Source organism: Benincasa hispida, chromosome 6 (assembly GCF_027475165.1).
Source record: "Benincasa hispida cultivar pf3 chromosome 6, pf3_genome.v1.1, whole genome shotgun sequence".
Classification (NCBI taxonomy): domain Eukaryota; kingdom Viridiplantae; phylum Streptophyta; class Magnoliopsida; order Cucurbitales; family Cucurbitaceae; genus Benincasa; species Benincasa hispida.
The window spans coordinates 41,899,622-41,925,585 of record NC_143483.1 but is presented as its reverse complement, the minus strand read 5'-3'; the positions used below and the strand labels follow the sequence as shown (position 1 = coordinate 41,925,585).

At 33.7% G+C, this 25,964-nt stretch overlaps 2 protein-coding genes across 4 annotated transcripts; both read right to left on the bottom strand.

Moving 5' to 3' along the window:
- Window positions 1-8,581: 8,581 nt before the first annotated feature.
- On the bottom strand, window positions 8,582-17,079 carry PDE327 (FAD/NAD(P)-binding oxidoreductase family protein). 3 transcript variants are annotated; one of them, XM_039034497.2, is made up of 15 exons: window positions 16,641-17,079; window positions 16,489-16,551; window positions 15,917-16,351; window positions 14,559-14,630; window positions 13,963-14,088; window positions 13,643-13,855; window positions 13,377-13,424; window positions 12,854-13,015; window positions 12,303-12,464; window positions 11,993-12,086; window positions 11,587-11,705; window positions 11,458-11,502; window positions 10,520-10,880; window positions 9,665-9,841; window positions 8,582-8,772 (listed from the first exon to the last, which is right to left on the bottom strand). In XM_039034497.2, exons 1-13 carry the CDS (start codon window positions 16,956-16,958, stop codon window positions 10,647-10,649), a joined length of 2,091 nt encoding a protein of 696 aa, XP_038890425.1. In that variant the 5' UTR covers window positions 16,959-17,079; the 3' UTR covers window positions 8,582-8,772; window positions 9,665-9,841; window positions 10,520-10,646. The 3 variants fall into 3 exon arrangements, with proteins under 3 accessions (XP_038890425.1, XP_038890427.1, XP_038890426.1); XM_039034499.2 differs by having other exon boundaries at window positions 8,582-8,769; window positions 11,587-11,731; window positions 16,641-17,072; XM_039034498.2 differs by having other exon boundaries at window positions 8,582-8,769; window positions 16,641-17,070.
- A 5,182-nt stretch (window positions 17,080-22,261) lies between these two features.
- LOC120079401 (Ubiquitin-like superfamily protein) lies at window positions 22,262-25,569 on the bottom strand. Its single transcript, XM_039033566.2, has 5 exons — window positions 25,425-25,569; window positions 24,931-24,995; window positions 23,206-23,391; window positions 23,046-23,085; window positions 22,262-22,600 (listed from the first exon to the last, which is right to left on the bottom strand). Exons 2-5 carry the CDS (start codon window positions 24,931-24,933, stop codon window positions 22,518-22,520), a joined length of 312 nt encoding a protein of 103 aa, XP_038889494.1. The 5' UTR covers window positions 24,934-24,995; window positions 25,425-25,569; the 3' UTR covers window positions 22,262-22,517.
- Between the last annotated feature and the right edge of the window lie 395 nt (window positions 25,570-25,964).

Genomic DNA, 25,964 nt, shown 5'->3' with positions numbered 1-25,964 from the left:
TTTATAAAAAATATTATACTTAGTCATTTCCAAACATGCTAAAACTTGGAAACTAGTAAAAGCATAAACATCGAAATACTTTAAAAGTTAGAAGCCACTCGCACTTAGTTAGTTCCTTTCCTAGCCTTTTAGGCCTTGAGAATCCCTTAGACCAACACACACTCCTTCATTCTGTAGTATAGTTGATCGTATGGTCCCTTATTGGATGCAGGGTCTCTCTTTGGACGCAGGGTCCATTCTTGGACGCATGGTCCCTTTCTATTTTTCTTCATTTTCCAATACTTATAGCATCCATTCCAGCTCGAATTAGACAAAACTTTCTTCATAAAACTTGTTAAGAATTGTCTCATAAACCTTACCTTTAAATTTGAGCCTCTAGTTTTTCTTCTAGAGCTCAGAATGTTCCAAATATCTCAGCCTGCTCTAGGTGCTTCGAATTCTGACCTTCATCGAGTTCCCTTCACTTTTGGGTATCCTTCTGGTCAAATCTTGTCATGGAAGCCCAGGTTTATATTCTACACTCAAAGAGATGTAACTTAGTTTAAAATCTCCTTCTTAGTACAAGCCAAATGATCACACCGCTTTCTTCTTTCAACCCTTAGTCAGTTGCTTGCTTATTCATCACCTAAATCCTAGGTTCAAATTTCAGAACATATAACTCAAAATCTATTCATTAAAATTTGAAAATTTCTTCTAAGAACTTCTTATATATCCTTTGGAATAATTTACCTCAATATTAGAGCTCTTAATTCTTCTTGAATCTCTTGAAATTCATCAAACATCATGGACTGCTCGATTGAATTGAGAATTTGCACTACCTTGATTTTTTTAATTTTCAGCATCAATTCGTAGGAGGTTTCTTTCAGTAGTCTCATATTTTCTTCCCCACTCATTCATTTTGTAGATGGCTCTGAGATCACCTCTTTTGGCTGAGTAAAAAGGGCCAAACCGATTCTCTCAGCAGGCCCAATATGGGGTTTCTTTCAGCAGCCCCATATTTTCTTCCCCACTCATTCACCTCCTTGTAGATGGCTCTGATATCACCTCTTTTGACTGAGTAAAAAGGGCCAAATCGATTCTCTTTCCACGGCTCATGTTTATAGAGAATTTTGCATGAATCTCAGGTTCCTTAATTTTGCCATGTAACCTCCCTAGCTGTCAATTTCCTCTTATTTGGCTAACTCTTATCATGTCACTTCATGCTTTAGCCATATTATGTGTCTTGCACTGCCCAACATTTCTCTTTCAATGCATGGAAGCTTTCTTCAACGCATGGATGTTCTTTTGCTCTCAAGCATCACTAGGTTTTAAGCTTCCCAATGCATGACATGTCTCTAAGCCAATCTAACCTCTATAGCAAGCCAACTAACTTATGGCTTGCCTCTTCCTCAAGCTAAATCCTTCAAAATGAGCTTCTTTCACCTCAAGACATAGCTTATTTTCTTGGCCATTCCTTTCCTTTAAATCCTCAACTCATGGTTGTTGAATAATTCTCAATGCATGAGGCTTGTTTGAGTTGTCTTGCATGTTCTACTTGGCCTTGCTCCTTAGGTAACATCTCCTCAATGCATGGTGCCTCAATCCTACCTTTTCTAAGGCCTCTTTGGACACATAGTAGCCCTTGCCATGTGTTCAACTTCCCCTCTTTTTCTCCTTCCTTAGTTTTTAAACTCTTCCTCAAAACATGGTTTCTTTACTTGAGTTCAAAGCATAATTTTTATGGTTCTTATTGTGTTATGCGTCCAAGTAGTCTATTTTTCTTAGGGTATGCTTCCACTTGGCCTTCCTTAGGGTTTCTTGTTGTAACCCCTTCCCAAGGTGTTGTCTCATGTTTTGCCTATCCTCCAAAGATAGCCTTCTCCATGCCTGAATTCCTTAATTCTTACCTATGCATTGAGCATCCTCTTAACCATGCCTTCAAGGCATGGCCTCTTGGCTTTTCCTTACCTTTACTTCGCTTGGCCAACCATCTCATGTATTTCCCTTGCTCATGTCCCCATGTGACCTACCAAGCTACCTCGAGGTGTGATGCACTCTTCCTCTATTGGACTACCTCCAACGCATGGTTGCCCCCTCTTGGCAACACTTAGCAATTTATTTCCATGCTAAGTACCTTTGTATGCATCTACCTTCTAAAGCATACCTATCCTTAACTTAGCCAACTCAAGCTTTCCTCCTCAAATTCTCCTAAGGCCAACGCAATCCTTACTTCCAAGCACCTCGGCCGGCATTCACAATTCACTCCACCTCGGAGAATCCTTAGGGAGAACTTTTGGGGGTTACATATCAGTAATGTATCAAGTGTATCGAGTGTATCAAGTGTAAATTAATAGTGTATCAAGTATATCGAATGTATCAAGTGTATATCAGTAGTGTATCAAGTGTATCAAATGTATTAAGTGTATATCAATAGCAAGAGCATCTGTAACATTTTACATCTTTTATATGTGGGTTGGGCTACGTTTTTGCCATTTCTACAAACAACAAATATGTGGGATATGGGTGTAATTAATGTATTTTGTTTTTCCCTTTTTGTAATTACCTTTTTTAAAAACTACTTTAATTTGAAGAATATAATCTATATAAATCTCGAAAGAAAAAAATCTATATATAGTTCCATGGATCTAGCCAATTCAAAGTATGTGGTGAGGGGTAAAATGGAGAAACAAAGGTTAGCGATGGACCCTTAAAACAACCGCATGACCATTAATCAATAATCCTAAAAAAGTGGCCAAAAATCAAATCAGAGGCCCGATATTGGCCATCTACAACAATTTCTCTTCTTTTTTTTTTTTTTCCCATTTAGTTTTACATTTCTCTTTTACTTATATCTCTCAACAATTCGTATTTCATATCCCTTCCTACTTATGTATACCTCTACTTTCTTTTTACCTTTCATGTTTTTTCTTTTTCCTTTTTCATTTAATTTTACATTTTTTTTTTTTTTGTCATTAGATATTTTAACGATTCTTATTTTGTTCTCAAATCCTTTATTTTGAATAGAAAAATTATTTCAAATAACAAAATTGTTAAAAATATTTACAACAAATAGAAAAATATTACAGTCTATCTGTAATAGACAGCGATAGACTACTATCTGTGTCTATTTGTGTCATGATAGACACGTTTAGTAGTGTATCGCTGTCTATTCGGCCTATCACATATAGATTTTGATATTTTGCTATTATTTGTAAATATTTTTGTTAATTTTTCTATATTTGAAAACAACTCTTTTGAATATTTGTCTCTTTGTTTCGAATTGTTAATTTTTATTTTAAAAAATCAAACGAAAAAATAATAATTGCCCAATCTATAAACTTTCACAATGTTTTAGAAGATACACTGTTGTCTCAATTTTTTTTTCAAAAAAATCTCATGTATCATTATAGATAATTTATTTTTACTCAAGACCAATTTAAAATTATGAAGTGAAAATACATTTCTCCATTTTTTTTTCTCTTTATTTAATTTTAAACTTCATGTTCAATATTTACAAAAATTATATTGGTTCTACTCTATTTCTCTCTATGAAATTATGTTTCAAACATTTTCAACTACATCCAACACATGTCATATTCATTATAAATTAATTAAATAAATATACATATAATGATATATTCTTAGTTATTTAATCTTTTTCATTACTTTTAAATTTTACATCAGATATTTATACTAAAAATCTATTGATTTAAAATTTGATGTTCTAAAGATTTTGAAGCAAGTGCATTCTACATGTGTTGTAACTAATATATATATAATTAGATATATATTGAAAATTGCACATCGCCCCCAATTATTAAAGAGGCCTTGACAATCTTATTAAGTTAATTTACTGTAATAGTATACACTACCATTCAATTCCATTTCTTACATTTTAAAAGTTGGTTAAATTAAGAAGTATGAAAAGCATGGAAGTAGTATTATTTAACAACTCCATTTATTATACCTTTTGTTAGAGCTAGTTTTGGCTTCTATATTCTAACTCAATATTCTAGCAAATGCTCGGTTTGGAGTGGTTACATACCTCTTTATTTCTGTGAGAGCTATAAATATTTAAATTATATTTGTTGTGATGTTCATGAAGGGCTCATTCGAACTTCTTGTCAATTGTACCTTCAAATTGAAATATAAAATAAGAACATAACAATTCAATTAGTACAATAATTACAAAGATGGAAAATCGAATATCTAATCTCAAATGAGGGAGTCGAAATAATTAGTTACAATATTTACTTTTTAAAAATAATAGGAAAAAACTCCTCAAATTCCAAAAAAACAACTCCATATAGCAACATCCCTAAATTTAGTTACTTTGTATTCAGCTAATTTCCATTTTTTTTTTTTTAGCATTTCCTTCGAGAGAAATATGAGAGGAGTTTTTTCAACACGTCAAGAATCCACGGTAACCTTTGAAGTCTTTGTTATAAAATTCATTAATAGAGAGGTTTATGTTTTGATAACGTATAGAAATATAAGTTATTGTACCTTTTTATTTAGAATAATTAGGAAAAATCATAGGAAAATACATTAACTTGATATGAAATTCATGTTGAGAATCGCAATTTGCGTTCATGCGTTTATAAAAAACATTATCCTGAAAATTATAGAATTTAAGAAACAAAAATAAACCAAATGAACAAAAGTTGCAGTTGTGGACGCATATAAAGTGATCAGATCAACTCCAAATCTTGCACGTAAAGAACTATATGATGAGCATAAACACAAAGAGAGAAAACGGCAAACGCATGGGCGATGGATGTCAATGCAAAATGCAAGTTGGTAGCTGATTGAACCTGTGACCCGAGCGGTCAGCACAGCAAAATATGGAATTAAATGCAAAGTTAGCAAGAAGAAATCCTTAGCCAGCAAAATGTGTTGCGAGAGTCTTGACAGCGTCAAGAGCAACAGCTAGAGACAAGTGCATGGTTGTCACAACTAATGAGGTGCATCAATGCAACCTTCCTCAAGCACCTGGCAATGAAGATAATGATGGCCTGACCAAGCTCTACGAAAATTTAGATGATGGAATCCTCCATCCTATCTTAGAGTCGCTGGACAATTTGTCCATCTAGCAAGACACGACATCATCACAATGAATTGAGGAAGCTAGTTCAAACGCAAGGTCTTCAGTTAAGGCACCAGCACGATGAGCTAAGAGAAGTTGTTCAGTGCCAAGCTCAGCAGCAAGAGTAGCTTCTCCATCATCAGTTCGAGTTGAGGGGACTTTGTGCAGCGTCAGGCTCGACGTTAGAACGTTCAATTCCGCACGTTGATGAACTACATTCATGACGTCTTTGTTCAACACGTGCTCATTTCCACTATTTCTCCATCACTTCAGCAGCCCTTCGTTTTCTTGATGAGAAGAATCCTGCCACTACGCCTAATGATGATAACAATGCGGGAGGAAACTAAATTTAGGGGTGTTGATTTTTGTTATTTTCATTTGATGTTTTGTAAGCTTTGAATGTTTTGTATTCAATTATCTCCATTGAATGAAATATCAAGTTAATCCATTTTTCTCATGGCTTTTCCTTGCTTTGTCTCTAGTATATATTTATTGTCTTCTTAGTGTTCTTCCTTATTTTGATGTATTTGCATGATGACTTCATTGATAATACTTATGCTAACCAACATTTAGAATTGTTATGATAAATATTTAGAACTCAGTTTTAGAATCTTTTCTTTAAGATACTATCTTTTCTTTAAGATACATTTCTTGAATTTAGTATGCACAAGTTTTACCTTAAACCTCTTTTGCAAAAAAAATTTTAAAGCTATCTCATAACTCGATTTCAGCAATGAGGACCTTTCTGTCTTCAAATTTTGGGGGTAGGAGAGATTTGAGCTAATGCGTTCAAATTCATAAAATTCTATTTATTACATTCCTTAAAAAATGATAAAAATAACAAACTCTTTGGTCAACATATGAAAATTTTGTCTGATGAGTTTAGTTGTGATTGGCACCTACTTGTGTTAGATGCTCGCATGACACTCGTGGGAGCAAACCAAAATAGAGGTGGGTAACAGGATCAATGCAAAAACAGAAGATAAATAAAATATGCAACTTCACTGCCTAAGTCAAAGAAAAATCTAAATCAAGAGTTAAGTCGAGAAGAGTACTTGCTTGTAATTGGATGTCTAATGACACCCGTGGGGGCAAACAAAAACGAAAATGAGTAACCCGGATCAATGCATGCCCATAAACAATATGTACTTAATAAAATAAAGAGCAAGAGAGATTTTATGCTTATGAACCATGGACGTAGTGCTAAAAAGGGAAATAAGAAAGTTTGAAAATGAGTAAGAGAATTTTGAAGAATAAGCTGGTCACATTTAAAATTTAGGAAATATTTCTATAGGAAAGTGAACAGAGTTTTGAAACGAACTGTTGGTCTGACGAAACTTAAACTAGGAAGCATGTTGAAAGGCCAAGTTAATGCATTAATTTGAGTTGAGATATACGCTAAAACTTTAAATAGATGTTTGAAGACACACATTCTTCTAAATTTGGGGACGTGATAACTTGTAGAAATACAAGTTATTATATATTTTTATTTAGAATAATTAAAAAAACTCATAGGAAAATGCATTAACTTGATATGAAATTCATGTTGAGAATTGCACTTTGTGTTCATGCGTTTACAAAACTACTCATTATCCTGAAAATTATAAAATTTAACATGTTCTTAACGCAAGACTTATGATGAAGAGATGCAAAAAAAAAATAAAACAAAGGAACAAAAGTTGCAGTCGTGGACACATATAAAGTGATCAGATAAATTTCAAATCTTGCACGCAAAAAACCATGTGATGAGCAAAAATGCAAAGAGAAAATGACAAATGCATGGGCAGTGGATGTCAAATCAAAATGCAAGTTGATAGCTAATTTGAATCAATCTTGATAGAGTCAATAAACCTGTGACGTGAGTAGTCGGTGCAGCTGGGCATGAAATTAAATGCAAAGGTGTCATAGCATCATTAGAAAGAGTCAAAGAAGCTTCTATTTGACGCCTCTAAATAGCTCATCTGAAATTTGTCTATGAAACAGACTTCCCATCGAGAGATTAGTTGAAACTCTACCCAAATTCTTCCATAATTCCACCATTATTGTCCACCTTTCAAGCTTTTCTTTGAGAAATTCTGAGTGAGAACTCAGTCTTACTCTCTAAAACAAGATAAAACTCCACACCTCCATTGCAACCACCATTGAAGCAACCACCATACAAGCCAAAGGAATCAAGAGATTGTGATCGACGGCTTGACACTTTCATTCTCTGCGTCTTATTACATTTTTCTTGTCATCTTATTTGTATTAAGTTATTTGAGATTGAAATACTCGCACGCCTTAATATAAATACGATTTCTTTTATATTCAATCCAACCATGTCGTCTCTTTCCTTTATCATAAGAAATTAATTCTTCAATAGGTTGAAAAAGTTAAGTTAACATTGTTACAAAGTCTTACATAAATTAAAGTTCATCTTGTTTAATGTGTGCATATTATATTGCTTAAATTTGATTGAGATTGATTTAAGTAAAATGAATCAACTACTTGAGAGAGTAAGTGATTGTAGAACTCATTAACAATAAAAGAAATAGCTTTAGAAATTTAACTTTTTGTTTGAAATTAACTCAGAGATGTGAGTTCTTTATTTTATGAGTTAATAATATGAACACATGAATTATGCCATACTTAAAAAAAATATTAATAAATCTTTCTCAACCTTGCTTCATTCATTAATATTTCCTTCATATTTCATGCACACTATTATTTCACTGTGTTTGCAATTGTCATCACCATCACCTACTATCACTTATACCATTCACCAATATACACTTTCACTACACTTGTACTTAGTCTGATTAGTTTAGCTTCATAAAGCATTCTCGACGCGTAAATGAGATTTCATTGCGTTAAGATCGAGTATTAAACTCAAATGCATCTTAGTCAATAGTCCCTATGTTCAATCCTAAACTCGTCAGACTCTATTTTAACTTATACTTGGATCTTAATGGAGAAAACATTGCGTTTAACTTATTCATTTTATTTATTAATTAAGGCACGGCATAAGGTTATAATTTCTTTAACCATATTGAACGCAATATGTTTACTTATGTGTTCTTTAAGTTGACAAATCTATACACATAGAATAAATAAATTTGGGGGTTAGGGTTATGGTTATAGTTATGGTTAGGGAAAGAAATCATTAAAAAAAAAAAACAAAAACAAAAACAAAAAATTGGGTATATGACATATGTCATGGGGATTTTTTCTTCCATATATGCATTTAGATTTGCTCACACAAGTAGATATAAATTTTCCACCTATGAATTCAACAAGAAAAGCTACAAGATTGTTTTGAAACATACTTCAAACTTTAAGGATTAAAACAGATTCTCGAAAAAGTATAATTAAAACCAACTCCACTTATAGGAGTATTTTTTATAATTTAACCTCATAAACATGGCTCTAAGACTGATGTTTTCCTATACCTCTTCTACTTCTAACTTTCACATGTCTTAATGAAAGTTGGTTTTTTTAATATAAACTAGGTTCTGGTTCTCTCAATAAAGAGTAAAGTTTCATTCAAGATAAAATCCTATTGCAAATATTATTGGCATAATCTTTTTATTGTAATACAACAATATGTAAATTAATACATACCGATAATTATATGCAGAATCGGCAACTGTTGATTGTTTCATAGGATCCAAAAGCAACTCTGTTGAGAGTATGTATAAAGTATTGGAGTGGAGCCGTCAGCTCTTCTGCTGCATATGAAACAAACAAATGATATTTCATGTAGGATCAGACAGGTTGTTCCGTGAGATTAGTCAAGATGTACGTAAGTTGGTCCGGACACTCACGAATATTAAAAAAAAAAATGATATTTCATGTATATTTTACTCCCAACCTGAAGCCATATTATTCATGAGTTTGTGATTCCTCACGGATCATAAAGAATGTTTCTTTTCTTTTACTTTTCTTTTTAAATAATCCAAACAATTTCTTTTAAACAGAAAATTATGTGGTGAGATAATTTTGAAGTGATTCGAGAAAATAGGTTTGTTATTTCAAGAGTTGGTGTTTTCTATATAAACAATTAAAAGTTGGATAAATTTAGAGAGTCAATTCTAAGAGGATTGTATAATAATTTCAAAAAAAAATAAAAAAAAAATAAAATAAAAAATAAATAAATATTGAATCATATATTCGCTTAAGAAAATATTAAATTATAAATCTAGTCTTGAACTTTTAAATTGTGTCTAATAGGTTCCTTTCAAACGGTGTCCAATATGTTTTTGAACTTTAAAACAGTAAAACAAAGTCATTAAATCTTTAACGACAAGTTCAAATTCAATTAATAGATCTGTGAATATTTTGTTTTTTAAGAAAATGTCTAATAAGTAAGGGACACAATTGAAACTCATATTTTGGTTTTATGTTTTCAAAGTTAAAAAGCATCCATTAAACACAAAATTGATAGTTTAAAAATCTATTAAATACTATCTAAAAAGTTCAAGAATTAAACCTGTATATCAGAAACAAAACAAATAATCAACTCAACTATACCAATGATCTAGAAAAAGTAAATAAAATTTAGTCGTGTTAATTCACAAAAATGGAAGACAATGAAGCATAGATACTTAAATGAGTATTTACCTGGATCAAGTGAGTCTGCTTGAAATCAGTCTGAATCACCATGGTAAACGTCCCAAGCAGCTTATTTAATTGTCACATATTTACGACTCTCCACCTCCAATCGAGCAACTCGATGCAAAATCTTGTTTGGACAACGACATGGGAATTCAATGCTCCTTTTGGAGGTCAAAAGTACAGCTGCTTACAAAAAGCATGCAAGGTTTTCATTATGGTTATGCACAAATTCAAATTATAACTTGAAAGGGATGGTTTTTTTTTAGAATGTCCTTTCTTTAAAAAAAAAAACAAACAAAATGCCACATGTTTTACCGATATATCTCCGGTTACAACTGTAAATTGTGTTAAAAATAATATGAATATGATCAAAACTGTCTTAGTTTAGTCATTATTTTAAAACCATCCTATTTTAATTCTTATTTTACAATTTTAAAATTCAATTTTGTTCTCACTTTCATCCCTAAACTTTCAAATACTATAGTTTAGTCTTTCTACTCTTAAATGTCATGGTTTAGACCTTAAACTTTGAACTAGAAAATTATACTAGGCTTTAAATATCTGTTTGTATATCTAGTTATCTATGGTTAGAGTAAATGAATGTGCTTATGTCAAGTATTTCCTAAATCATATACTAAAAAAGTTAATGACTATGATTTTTTTTAATAAAGTTCAATGATTGAGATAGAATGTTCATAAAATAAATCATAGGACCAAAAAAGAATTTAAACCTACTTGAACCTAACTCCATTCGTGCCAAGAAAATTATTTAAAAATAATAATAACAAATAAATAATAAAATAGCCCTTAGAAAGGCTCTTAACACTTCATAGCAAGAAACTAATTACTGCATTTACAAACCTTTATGCTTAAGTTGAAGGTGGAACCTGGTTGATTTAGATGGCCTTGCCGGAATTGACATGCAGAGATCCACCAGATTTGGTAGTAACAGGCTCTTTATATCATTGGCAAGAGAACCAGATAAGCTCTAATACATTATGGACCCAGAACTTTGAGCTTTACCCAAAACCGTCTCAAGATCACCATGGAAAAGATTGAAACTCTTGGCTACCGCAAAACCTGCATACATGCCATCGACTGCTGCACTTACAATTCCTCCTGCATAGCCTGCTCCTTCACCAACCGGGTAGAGTCCTCTAAGAGATGTGCTTTCATAAGTCTCAGGGTTGCGTGGGATTTGAATAGGGGAACTTGTTCTCGTCTGAGAGCAAAACATATTTCAGTGAATGGCGATTCCACTAAAAAGGAAAAATGTTATGATGTTTGGTTAGTTAAAAATGTTTTGGTTAAATAACATATCAAAGTCCTTGAATATTTAAAACTGTCTCATATGTTCTAAAACTTTAGAAAATGTCTCCAATAAGTCCCAAAACTTATGATTTTGTATATTACAGAAATTTTGATTTTGTCTCTTATAAATACCCTAAACTTTAAAAGTGTCTAATATGTTCTTAAACTTTTCATTATGTATCTGATAAATATGTATTAAACATTTTTTATGATTCACAAAGAAGCTATTGGTAAGAACTTGGACCCCCGACTTTTTTAAATGGAAAGTTCAGAGACTATTAGGCATTTTTTAAATTTCATAAACTTATAAGACAACCTTGCAGGTTCGCGGACTGAACTCATGATTTGACTGAATGTGTTCTAAAATTCTGTGTTCAAAGGAAGAAATACATGATTAATACTTTTCTCAAATGCATTAATCATTTAGACCATTTGATTCAAAGAGGAGAGGGAGGGGGTGGGGTGTCTAATAAACAGAGAAAAACTACCTCCACTCCATGTAGAAGGGCATCACTTGAGAGAAAACCTGGTAACTGAACCCCCAGAATTAGAAAAGAAAAAGGTCAATGAAGATAATTAAGAAAATGCATAATGTCAAAAAGATAGTAAGAGAGGACCTCTTGATCAAATGCTAGGATAGATTGTTGTAAAGCTTCTGTTATATGATCAGGGAATAAATCATGGAGATTTGAGGCCTTCACTCCTAACCGGTAACTTGATGGCGGCATAGATGTCACTGAGAATAGAGGGGGGAAAATCAATCTGAAAGGGAAACAGCTTGCATAATGAAATTTAGGGCAGATTCTCATGCTGGTAGTAAATGTCATAGATGATCGTGTAACTAGGCTTTCTTAACAGCCAGCTTGAGCATAGGTTGGTTAGAAACTTGATTGTCACGATAGAATATTTCAGCACTTCAGACGACATTAAGAAGCACATTTGTATGTTAGATCTCTGGAGTCTATTGAGTGGCAGTATCCTTCTCAATTCTGAAGTTTCAGAGAAATTAGTGATTTGACATACCTCTTAATCTTCTGTCCATAAAATCAGTAGCTGTCTGCACAGGCAAAACAAAATTTCCACCTCCCATTACGGCTGCTCTTTGCTCAAGCTCTCTCTGACAAGAAAATAGTGTAACATCAATTAGAGACATCCTTTATGAAAGTCAGTGAGTCAGATGAGCAAGTAATAGCCAGTAACAAACGTTAATGTCCAGGAGTTACGTTAGAAAAAGATACATTTATTGATCACATGAAGGAGATATGTCTGAATGAAATTGCTGAAGGAAATAAAATGTTCTTTAGGACAAAGTAAGAGAACACAGAAAAGCTACCTGGAATTCAACCCCGGCAAGAGGTCCGTGGAAACCAAGATCATTAAAGTCCTTAGTTGAAACAGTGACAACAAGGGCAGCATTTGCCCATTTTGATGAACGTCTAGAGAATGACATGCCATTGATACAAAGTTCTCCGGGGTTTGTACTTGTGAGGACAACCTAGAAATCCCCATAGCAAGTTACTATTGACAGAGATAATACAACGATAAAATTCATTAAGATGGAGGATTTACAGCAGATGTCAATTTTGAAATGAGACGACACTTAAACATACTAATATTTTATTTTTCTCAAGTATCAGAAATCAAAAAGCAAATAATGTCCGATTTCTGACATAAAGACATGAATCAATGCAGGTGTGACATTAGGAAGTAACTGAATTTTAGCTCTTCTAACAAGTGGGTTTTTTTTTTCTTAATACATAACTTCACACCAGTCAATGCCAAATCATCCAGTTGTAGTGGAATCAGAGACCAGAAGAGTATGCAACCTAAAGCCAGTCTTCAAAATAGGCATTCTTGGTAAATTCAATAAATTGAGAAACATACCTGGCCACCAGGACACATGCAAAATGAATAGCAACTGCGACTTGGTGCAAGAGAATTGGAGGATGGATTATCTGTGTGTATGTTAACATACTTGGCAACTTTGTAATCTGCCACGGGTACTTTTCCACGTCCTTTCTCTACCTCATTGGCCAATCCAGAATACTACATTTGAATATATGAGCAGGTTTACATCTTAAAACAAGGTGAAACATATATGAAATGAAAGATAACCAACCCAGGTAGTATGAGTAGGTAGAGAGAAAATTTAGACATAAACTTAGCTTTAGAGTAGTTGCAAAGTTCTGTTCTTTTTCTTCTTTTTTTTTTTTTCTTTTGTTTGTTTACTGACTCTGTATGCATGCTTGCATGAAGATGTAGATGAAACCATCATAACTGTAGCAAGTAGTTGTTTGATAGGAATGCATCCCAATGTAATTTTGGGAAAATTATTGAAATTTTTTAATTATTTTTAGTAGGAAATATAGTGAAAAACAATCAATTTCAAACAATGCAATAAACTAACCTGTATGCTGTTTATTAATTCTTGAGGATGCTCAATCCGTAAACCAACCTATTCAGGCACAAAGGACGACAATGTTAGAATGTATGGAAGACATCCTGTAAACTGGCAGCAAATCTGGCACAAAAAGTGAATCCAGGTGCGTATTCCAGCAATATTTTAGGATCCATGTATTCAACATTTTTTTTGGAAGAGCATGTAGAGATGCAATTTCCTTGTTAAAGAAGCAAAGTTATGCACAAAACAACAGAGATCAAGAAGAAACCAACGGCAAACTCCTTGGGAACCATGGGAATGTTATGAGATATAAGCATTTGATATACATCACGTGCAGAATGGCCAACAGCTAGAACAATGGCATCAAATTCCAGCTTCTGGTTGCTGAGCTTTAACTTGTCTCTTGAATCAGAAACTTTAATACCCACTACATGTCCACTCTCTTCAATTAGATCATCAACCCTGGTCCCAAACTTGATATTGACCTAGAACAAAGACATAAAAATTAAGGGGAAAATTGAACAAATTTGGATGCTAGAAAAATATTTCATCTTCATACAAATCGAAGGATAGGAATAGGGTGGATACTCACACCCAACGTTTTTAAGTGCTGCCGAATGTTCCTAAGTAATGGAATCAACCTGTCTGTTCCAAGGTGAGGCTTTCCGTTGAGTAAGATATTCTTTGGGGCCCCAAAATAAACTAAAGATTTCATAACCTAGAAATTAGAATGAGAACACAAAATTCAGTTGTCCAGGGATATCATTGATAAAGCACATGACATAATATTGTTGAAATGGTTGCAAGTTGAGGCAAGAAAGTGGGGTTTTTTTTTCTTGGTAAGAGATTGCGCTTTCATAGAAAGAAACAAAAGAATACACAAAGGAAGCATGAATTGTAACGACGATTAGGCACCATGGAGAAACTGCAGAATAAGAGATAGTGCTTTCATAGAAAGAAACAAAAGAATACACAGGAAGTATGAATTGTAACGAAGATTAGGCACCATGGAGAAACTGCAGAATAACATTCAGAAGTCCCAAGATTTAGGTCCCTTATTGTAAAAGCACACCTAATATTGTGACACCTATTCAGTGTAATGATATTTATTCAATAATAAATAAATAAAAATTAAGAATAAAAAATAAATAAACCCCCTAATAGATCTATAAGGAGGAAAAGTCTAACCGCTTGCACGCTGCCACTGTTTCTACCAATTCTAGTGACCAGCTTCCCATCACTCCAGGTACCTGCACCACCCTGCCACGCATAAGTTCCAAATGAATGACTCAAAGATAAATAACCGAAGAGCCGAGCATCATGATATCTTTTAGGAGAAAAGAAACACCATTAAATGACCATAGGACACTAGGCCAGTGAGAAAATAATAGAAGATACCCAATTGACCGTGCATGTAGATCTAGTCAAGAATACCAAAATTGAATTAAGGAATAAAGTGACACCCACATTGCACACAACAGTGAGAATTCAATCATTGATGTTTTGTTAAGATAAACTAATTTATTGACTATCATATAGGCTCAGCTAAAAATGTTTTAAAAAAATCTTTTCAATTAGCACAAAAATAAAACATAGCTACAAAAGGTTTGGACAATGTGCAACAGAACCACACCACAAGAAAAATATACTCCCAAAAAAACCAACAAAAACAACAACTCTTTGCTCCTTGTGAAAATTCTATTGTTTCTTTCTAACCAAAAATGCTCTAACTAAATAAACTAAGCTGCAAGGTTGACTATCAAATAGTTTGGTTCCTAAGAATTATATTTATCCCCTGGATTTGGAGTTCATCTAAAGAATTCTTGGACCCAAAATTAGTATTTAATCTATGGTATATTTGTGAAGAAATTCCCTTAATCAATGCTATTTGGTAGAATTGCGCTCCAAAGAAGGTGAAAGTATTTTTATGGTCTTTGGCTCACAGAGAGATAAACCCTCGTGATTTCCTCCAACAGAAATGTGTTATTTGGGTTTTATCTCCTTCAGTATGCTTGTCGTGACTTGAAATTGCTGAGTCCCTTGACCACTTGTTCATTCATTGACCCTTTACTTAGTTGGCTTAAGAGGGTTCAATATATTCCTGTGCTTACCTAACAAAATTGAAAATTGGTTGACAGAGGCATTGTCGGGATGAAGGTTGAGAAATAGAGGAAAGGTTCTGTAGCCTGTGGTTGTTCGGGGGACTTGGAATGTTACATTTGAAAACGTTTTAAACCTTACTTTGTCTAGCAACAGTGAAAAAAATAAGAAGTTGGTTCTGTCCAATCTTTGACATTGTTTCTAATTTCAGAATATACAACAGTAAGTATGAGTTCATTTTTCAATTTGTTGTTGTTTGCGTTTACACAATCATAAGCATCAAGCATAACAACAAATCTTTCAGACCAGATGAGAAGTGACACTGAAAGATCATACAACAGCAGTCAAAAGTAAGGCTTTCAAATCAAGCAATAATGCAATGCATGTATAACTTGAAACGAAATAAGTATGTGGAAGGAGTAATAAAAGAAGTAAAAAATAAAAACCTCCCCAAAGCAAAAATTGCTATCCAGCTCCAGAATCCGACGAGCTACCAATGCACCAATATCACGCCCTCTTTGTTCCACTGGTTGACCTCTTTCAATCAAAGTAACATCGGCCCCAAACTCTGCAAGGACAAGAGAGGCAAAAAGGCCAGATGGCCCACTGCCAACAACAGCAATTTTTGGTTTACCATTTGACATGCGCAAGTAAGGACCAGAGTGACCGTTAAGTCCATTTGCTCTAACCACTTCCTGATTACTCTTGAGGTCATGAACGATACTGATTACATCATTAGATACCTTTTCTTTTGCAAAATGTTCCATCAATCCAACTTTAGGCTCCAAGTCCGAAATGAAATCCCGAGCACGAGGTTCCAGAATCAGTAGCTTATGTACATCCATATCCACAGTATAAACAAACTTTGGTTCCTTCAACATCTGGAAGCATCGGTAATGCAATGAGCACAAGATACTAACCCAGCAACTTCTTGATAATAAATTATTCCTTCTAAACAACAGGCATTGCTAAGAAAACGTAAAAATGTTAAAAATAAGAACAATTTCATTAAACACACCTTTCTAGCGTCAAATGATTTACGAATAACTGAGAAAGCTTCCCGTGGCAGCAACGAAGCGACCTGTAAAACAAGGAAAACAAAATAAATTCGATTCGCAGTGTGTTTCAAAACATATCCACTCAAAAATATCAACCAAACAGCCAAATTACCGGGAACTCGAGAACTTTAGCAATCTCTTGCATCAAAGCATCCGAGAGGCCATGAAAATCCTTGCCAGGATCCTTCTCCACGGGAACTCCGAGCTTGAACAACCTCCAAATGCCTTCGAACTTGTTCTCGACGGTCGTTAGAACTTCTTTATGTTTCAATTTGAGCTTCTTCTTTTCCGATGGATACCTCTTCTTGCCGGTCCGTTTGGCGCATGAGACTCGGAATGGTGGAAGACGAAGAGAAGAAAGCCTTGGAGCTGCAGAGAAGAGTGTTGAATTAGGGCATCCGAGAGCGAGGTTGGAGGGAAGAAGAGCCATGGCGGATGGATTGGGAGTAGCCCACGAAGAACGAAAGCAGTAGATTGCAACTGCCGAATTTGGAATTCGGATGACCAACGGGACACTGCGAAGGCTCAATCCGCTTGCATTTGTATTGTCATGTATTATTCTAAGAAAATTATTTTATTATTTTAATAAAACAATTCGGTTAAAATACCATTTCCATCATTATTATTTAAAAATGGTTAAATTTTAGTTGACGTAATTTCAATGAATTTGGCACTTGTAAAATGGGACCACCAAATATACATACTTATTTATTTACAATTAAAGAATTCCTCTTCAATCCAAGCTACTCGTCACGAATTTTCAACTCCAAATTTTTAGTGAACTACTAAGAGATCTTCTCTACTATTCTCATTCTTGAATTTGAGTGGTGGAACTCAAGATTGAAGTGATTTAGATAGGATTTAAAGACGGTTTTGGGTGTGGAGGAATTTCTGCATCAGTTATCTAAAAACTTAAAAAACCCTCCTCTCCCATCTCCAATTTCATAACTTTTATTCCCCAAGTGCATGCATGCACTAAAAGCTCAACTCAATGACATCTCAAAGAAAACAATTGGAGTGGGCTAGGTGGATGGTTTTTAACAAAACACATTAAATTTCCAACTTTGATGGAAATTTCCACTGCAACCATTAATTTCCAACTTAATTTGGTTTTAATTAATTCAAAATTAATTAAAATCAAAAACTAATTTCTGAAATTGATTATAAAGTTTGAAAATTAAAATTAATTTAATTTTAATTAATCAAATATATTTAGTTAATAAATTAATCAAACACCTAAGTTTAATATGAATCTAATTCATATAAATCATATTTGATTTCATAATTAAATATATTTAAGCTCTCCAATTTCGTTTAATTTCGATAAATTAAATGTTTAATTATATCCAATATAATTGTTCAAAACCCTAAATTCAATTTGAACACTTCAAATTGATATCATTCCAAATTCATTTAATTTACTAATTCAAGGTGTTCATGTTTTACAAGCTAGTAGAGGGACCTTATGGGCATACCGATCATGAGCTCTAACAATTTAAGATTAATTGACTAAAACTCTTTTTACTGAATTAATCGATATTCGTTAACTACCGAGTCACACCATTATAGCTCAATGGTTGCACTTTCCTCACTGTAGATATATTTTTGTCCACTTGATTTAACCATAATCAATAAGTCAACCCCACACAAGTTGTTCGTAATAACGGCTTGGTCAAATGTTGTTTTACCTTCGAAATTACGTCTTGTTTCTCAAGTTCTACTAATCCTCTAATGAACAATTGGTTTGTGATCCAATCACTAAAACGGATCCTCTTGAGCCAATGAGATGGTAGGGCCCATTGTTTAAGACATGTATTCAGTATTTAAGAGAACAACCTTTCTTCTATCCCTAAATCGGGTAGGTGTGAATTTCGTTTTACACCCTATGTCCCCAATGTCACGGTCATGCTTGTCCAAGGCGTGTTGCACATGGCCGCATGTCTGCCTCCACCTCTTTTTTACTATGCTTTCATCCTATGTATTTTCTTTTGCTAGGTAGTTAGGTTTATATGTACTTTTCTTAATAAGTGACCACTCACCCATTTCCATATGCAAGGGTAGCATATATGTTTTTGTTCATAATGCACTATATGGGGATAAGACTAATCATCACTTCCCCATACCCAGGGTAGTATGTTATAAAGTTGTCATTGTTGCTTATTGTTTTCTAGCCTACTACAATCTTTCTCTTCTCTATTCTTATATTCAAACTGTATGCGAAAACATTTTCTCCAAACCTGTTTTCTAAAACTGTTTTCTCTAAAATAGGGGTGGAGGTTGCGAGAGGCACCCGGTGTGCTATCGGCATTCCGTATTCGAATTGACTGACTTGTTCGTGAGCGGGAACAAGTGCCACACAATCGCTAAGTGAAGCCTTCGAAAGTGCGATTGTGACACCCAACTATCTACCCGATCTTACCCCTGAAATGAAAGGCTTATTGAGCCGGCGCTGTTGAGTCAACCCTCACCTATGCATATTTAAGGATAATCCCGAAGAAACAGGAGTTCATAGTTAGCTCAGGATTTAGATCGAGTTACCTAGGTCATCTAAGCGAAATAGTCAGTCTTAAACACTAAACAACATTATAAAGTAAGAATGACTTATTTCTTGATCTGATCTTACGGAAACTCATTGCATAAGATGCCTACACTCCTCATGTCAATACATGAACGAATCAGGATCACTTCGTTTGTATCACCTTACAACAAATTGTAACAACTACAGAGTGGGCCGCATCCGATAGTGTTACCAAAAAAAGACACCCAACCTTATTCGTATACTATAGATCATTTTGACTATTTACTCGAACCCGATCAACTTTTATGTCTCCAAATAAAGTTCAAGTATTCATATAATAGTCCTGGATCTTAGTTTATTGGATTTAGTCTTTACAAGTGCAATTTACAAATTCAATAACAACTTTATTGAATAAATGTTGAATAACATTTTTATTGATAATAGAAAATGATTAACTCTACAAACAGCGAGTTTTAGGACACAACCCAACAAACTAACCCAAACAAAATGTTTCGTGGTTGGATTGTGTTGGACTCGTTTTTTAATAAGAGTTGTTTGGTTTGAAGAAATTTACAACCCAAATAATTGGGTTTGATCTAAAAAGTCATTCAACCCAACCCAACTCAACCCATAAACACCCCTACAACCCATATATAAAAGATGTAAAATGTCTCAAATGTTCTCACTCCTGATATATATTTGATACAATATTGATAAATACTCAATACACTTGTATACTATTAAAATATACTTGATACTTGCAAATATCCTTTATATTTGTTTCTCTCTCTCCATCACTTGATTATTCAGGGTGAGGATCAAAGTTAGTTCATACATCATAGCTACAAAGAATAAGAAAGAGAAAAACTCTCTTAGCCAACGAAATTTAGTGACTCCGACAAGAAGTGGTGGTAGTACACAACTGACGGCAGAAAATAGCAACAGTGGGCAAAGGCGATGGTTGAAACTATAAGAAAAACTGAAAGAAGAGATTAGAGAGACAAACTCGCAAAGGAAGCTTATTGACAGCGACAACCAGTGATCGGCAGTCAAAAGACGAAGACAAATAGCAGTCGATTGGCTAGATGGCTTGGAGACTGAAACGTAAGAGTGAGAGAGATGACTGACAATGTGGATCTGCGTTGGAAGGGTGCGCATGAGGAGGGAAAAAATTTGAGGATAAAACAGGAATGCAAAGGAAATCAAAATGAAATTGTAAATTATTTGCTATTTATAGAAAATCTAAAAACCCCTAACTACATTTGTAATTCCTCTTTTTAGTTTTGCCACCCATTACAATTTTCGTAAATTTAATCTTTGCTACTAATTTATTGTTGGTTTTTATTAAATGATAAATTATTATTCATTAGCATTTTTACTATAAATTTTGAAAACATATTCACATGTTGTATTTCATGATACATGGGCTGCATTAGATAAATGCAGTCCAACCAAGCAACACCTACGTATTTTCCTTATAAAAGTGCATGAATTTAAATTGGATGATTGAAAGTAAGGAGACTAAAATTAAAGAAGGAACCAAAACGGTGTTTTAACCAAGCAAGTTTAAGTGCATTATCGACTGCATCTATGTTTGTCCAACAGACTTCTAACTAAAGTTGTGGAGTGATAAACTTTTTTCTTATTTTTCTTAAATATCATTGACTCTTTCCTGCAGTGGACTATAAAAAGAAAGATGTCGTGATGCACCAAACTATTGATCTTATTTTAATAGTTTAAATATCACATCGATACATTCTTCTCTTTTTTTTCTTTTTTTTTTTCTGTCAAATTACACTGAGTCTTTAAATTTTATATCTATTTAGTTTTTAAACTTTCAAAATTACAAATTCAACTTATGCACTTTTGAAAATTTTAAAAGTCACTTATATGTAAGATCAATTAGATTTTGTAAATTTTGAATACTAAAAATCTATTAGACATGAAATAAAAAATGAAATGACATATTAGATATCAAATTGAAAGGGCAAAGACTCATTTGACACAAAATTAAAAATGAGGGGACATGTTATGCATCAAATTAAAATATAAGAACTTGTTGGACACAATTGAAAATCTAGAGACTTATTATACAATTTTAAAAGTTCATAAACTAAACTTACAATTTAACTAATTTTCTTTTAAGCAATATATAAATATATACCCGACAATTCTTTTGTTGTTTTTTTTTTTTTTTTTTTAAAGAAAAAAAACATTCATTGGAGTTGGGAATGCTGAAGCTTATGTTTGAAGTGCATAGTGTGGATTTATTGGATTTCTAGTGCATAAGTTTGAATTACAGAGTTAGGTTGGTTGTTTTATTATTATTATTATTTTAGATTTTTTTCTTCATTTGTGTTATTTGAGTTTGTGATATTATATCATTTTTAATTTCATGACTCGTACTAATCTTTTAAATTAGAAAATTTTGATAACCAATTATGACTTTTATCCTTTTCACGATATGTAATATCTAATTAATCTGGGCGCTATTTTTGTGTTATTTTAAAAATGTCTATCATGCTCACTTTTCTTAAAACCATAAAATATTTATTTTAATTTTCAATTATAACTTTTATCCAAAACTGAAATATTTATGGCAATCAAAAGACTCTATCGATATCTTCACTCTTCTCACGATAGAAAAATGACCATTACATTAGAGCTACTCATTCCTAACGCAATATATTATAAAAAGAATTAGTACTCTCTGACATAAACATAAACGGAAGGATCTAAATTTTTTTTTTTCCTTTTAAGAAATTAAGAAGGTCGACATTTTTAGGCTAGCATTTACTTTTTCAAATTCCAACAACCAAATTATAAACAAAATATGAAACAAACTCAAGGGAACATAATTACATTTCAATTGAAGTTATCTACTTGAATTTAGTTCAACAATCTGATTGAAACATTGATATTTCGATCGATAGTATATGCCTTAATTATTTGCAACATGTTTATTCTGGCCTAAATTATTGACAACAGAAATATATATATACATACATAAACACATACAACATCTTATATGCACCTCAACTATATAACTTGAGAACATAACATAAAGTTGGAATATTATGTGAACCACATGAGTCTAATTTGTAATGATCTCTTTTCTCAAATATTAGAACTATCATTTTAAGAATATCCTGAAAGAATCAATTTACAACTTTGTCAGACCAATTTATATTGTTTGAGGCCAATTTAGAAAGTCATATTCAAAATCCTCAACTCGTTATATAGTACTTGTATCAGCGATACATGGATGAGTTCAATCACTAATGCAACTCTTGGAGGGTACCACTTAACAGGGTAACAAATAGAAAGCACGGAGTAATCGATATCTAATCCTGCATAAAGCATACTTTCTTTTCCATCTTTTTCAATTCCACTCAACAGAAAGAAAAGTGGTTTAAACAGTACATTGATGGCTGAACATCATATACTACCCACAGTAGAAGCATTCAATCCTTACCAATTGCCAGCATCGGCATCACGAGATTGGTAGAAATCATTTGGCTGGATGATGTCGATCTCTTCAAAGTCGTTATCATCTATGCAAGGAAGAGAAAAAGATCAAGAAAACATGTGACGAGACAACATTTCAGATAGGAACCAAAACACAATCAGTTACATTGAAATGTGAAGTACGAAAACTTACAAGATAGTCGAGCAATTTGAGGAACTTAAACTCTTCCCTCTTCAGACCTCTCTCAAGCCTTAATTAACTCACTAAAACTTTGCCTAACTCCTCGCTTCCTCTCTCTCTATATTGATAACCAAATATCATAACAACCTCCCTATCTAATTACTAACATACCCTTAATATCTTAATAATACTCCAATACCGTTCCTATAAAGATCATAACTATGAAGACTCCAACTCCAAGTACACGCCCACAATAATTTTCAGTCCCTGATCAGAACACAGGCTTTTAAAACGAGTGCTAGAACAAGAAGTTCACAAAAATTTGAGTGGGAGTTAGTAGGGAAAAAAACCTTTTCGCAACGTTAGAGCCACAACTGCGTCATTTTCGACCTAGAAACACATAGCAAATGTTTATCAGAGTTGCAGCGGTTGTATTTTCTGTAACCTTAATATTTCCAAAAAATCCGATAATTGATGACCAAGTGTAATAAATATGTATTTAAGACCTACCTTCTGATCAGCCAGTGTCTTTGAATCCTCCAATACTTCCCCACTCCCCACCAGGATCAAGCGCTGATCAACTACTGGTTGGTCAATAAGGGACTCTAATTTTTGCTTGATATTTAAAGTTGTCTCAATAGGATCGCACTGGATAAAGTAGGTCGTCTTATGGCGCTTGATTCGGATATACATTGCCTATTATACATAAATATGGCATAAAAAACATAATAAACAGAGAGTCAAATGGAAGTTGAAAATCAATCAAAGTAGTTTGTACTCAGGTCCATATGGTATAACTTTTTATGAAAAGGACCAAAGTATTTTATTTTGGTTGGATAAATGTAATATACATATATATATCAAAAAAATAAAATAACAGGCACAAAGCTTACGAAATGCAAACAAACGTAGAACTGACCCCATAATTCAACAGATGTAGAAGAGTGAATATCAGATAAAATTAGATGTATCAAATCCAAGAGACGAAACAAACCAAAGTAACATCATGAATTCCTTAACTGAAGTCTTCACGCCGACGCCCTTTGATTTTCATACTACATTCTAAAATCCACTATAAATTGTTTGGAGAACAAAAATACCAAGTTTTTTCAACCATATTCCTATTCAAAGTATCAAGTCACCTACAACAGCTAATCACAACCAAGTAGCGATTTCCCATCCCTACTATTTGAGAATACTGACAAGTTTCCGGAAACCAAATCACAGTGAAAAATGATGGATAAATAGACTCTTGGTAGGAAGAAAGAGTTGCCAATTTACAAGATTTTATTCTTCAACATATAATCAAACAACCCAAAGGCCAAGGAGACAATTGTCCTCTCGCCAAAAGAGGGAGAGATTACAAAGCATGCCTAGACTAGATTGATCAAAGAATTTGAGTAATAAGGAAGATTGCTGCATACAGCTCTACAACTAGACGATGTGAACTGTATAGGGGAGGACAGAGAAGAGAGCATTTTTTCCAAACTTGAAACAAGAAGCTGATCCGAGGCTGTGAACTGTATATGATCATAAAAATTGAAAAAGGGCACGTACTTCTATACTTCTCGTTCTTAAAGAAAGTTCTGAACGATGTTTGTCTTTCAAGAAAATAAACCTTCGGGTTAATTGGGAAGAAAACAAAATCCTGCTTTGAAAGAATTTCCACCCTCATACAGATTAATTATGAAAGTGAGATACTAGAAAAATAGCAACAGAGTCTCCAGCACATTGTCGTGTACATTGCTGGCAATGAGTTTCGCGTTAGCCCATCCAACTGGCCTCTCTTATACCGAGTGTTGAAAGCTTTGTTCCACAGTTTAATTAATGCTTACAAGAATAAACAGAACATATTAGATCTTCTAGCTTACACAACATTACACACCATGCTTATCCAATAATTTTTACTTGAATTTATGCCTTGATGTTCAGAAGAAACAGAGAATTGCACTGACAATAAATAATATATTGATTCAATAGTACATAATTACAAAGTAAAAATTCACAATAAGATAATAATGAAAGCTACTTGTTCAGCACAAGCTCATAATAATAATAATAAAGTATAATTTCGGATAAGAAAAATAATTTGGCGAGCCTTCTTTGAGTTCTCTATACTTGTGGACTAGACCAGTTTAATCAGAGAAATGATAATAAAAGTATAGTAGCAGGGTTAAGGTCTGAATCACTCAAATTTAACACATCAAGATATAGAGAGAGATGTGAAGTACTCACCATCGTTAACTTCAAACAAGAACTAATGGAGCAACACTTCGATATACTGCCTGCACTGCCGCTGTCTGAAACTCACAAACATTCATCCGACTCGTCACATTGCAAATTTTATGAGAAAAAATTTATGACAGAATCTCATCTTGTACGTGGAATTACAACTACGTATATGATCCATGAGGAAAATACCCATGCATACAGAACATAATGCCATTAACAATTCAATCCAGAACTAGAAATTTCCACTCTTTCACAGACAATTTTCATCGATTCACTGCATAATCTTGAAGTTCACAGTTCGGAAGTTCATGGAAGTAGGGATAATACAAAAGAAAATCCTAAAATTGATTAAACGCTATCTAATTATACAGTTAATCACTAATATAAGTGGAGATGAAAACAGAATCTCCAAATTTGCTTCAAGAACAAAAGTGAAAGATACGAATTCTCGAGACTTTGAATTAGCAAATTGGGATTCAAGTGCTTTGAATTCTAACCTGGAAATCGGCGAGACGTCTCTTGCTTGGGCTTGGGAACGTTCGTTCAGTCCATCGCGATGAAATGAAAAAGAATGGGCGCAAAAGTAATTTGGACGACTTTGTTGGCGTTTGGAACCTCGATTGGACTAATCCAACCGTGGTTAAGAGTAATATTTTCTCTACTCTATTAAAGGTGTTCAAAAAACCCGATAACTCAATCAACTCAGACTATCTAACCCAAACCTTAAATTTCGGTTAGGTTAAATTTTAGTTTGAGTTGGGTTGAAAAGTTTTTTAAAAAAAGGTTTTCGAATCGAGTCTCGAGTTACCCAGTTTATTGGTCGGATCAACCCGACCCGACCCAAATATTATATATATATTCAGATTTCATCATGCGTGCCCCAGCCCTATAGTGCCTATACCCCCGAAAATCCAACTCCCCAGTCCTCACTCGCCGCTCTAGCCTAGCCTCCAAAGTCCGATCTCCTTTCTCCAAAAGTCGCATGCCTCTGATCTCAGACCCCTCGTCACACGCCTTCGCTCATGCCCTTGTCGTCG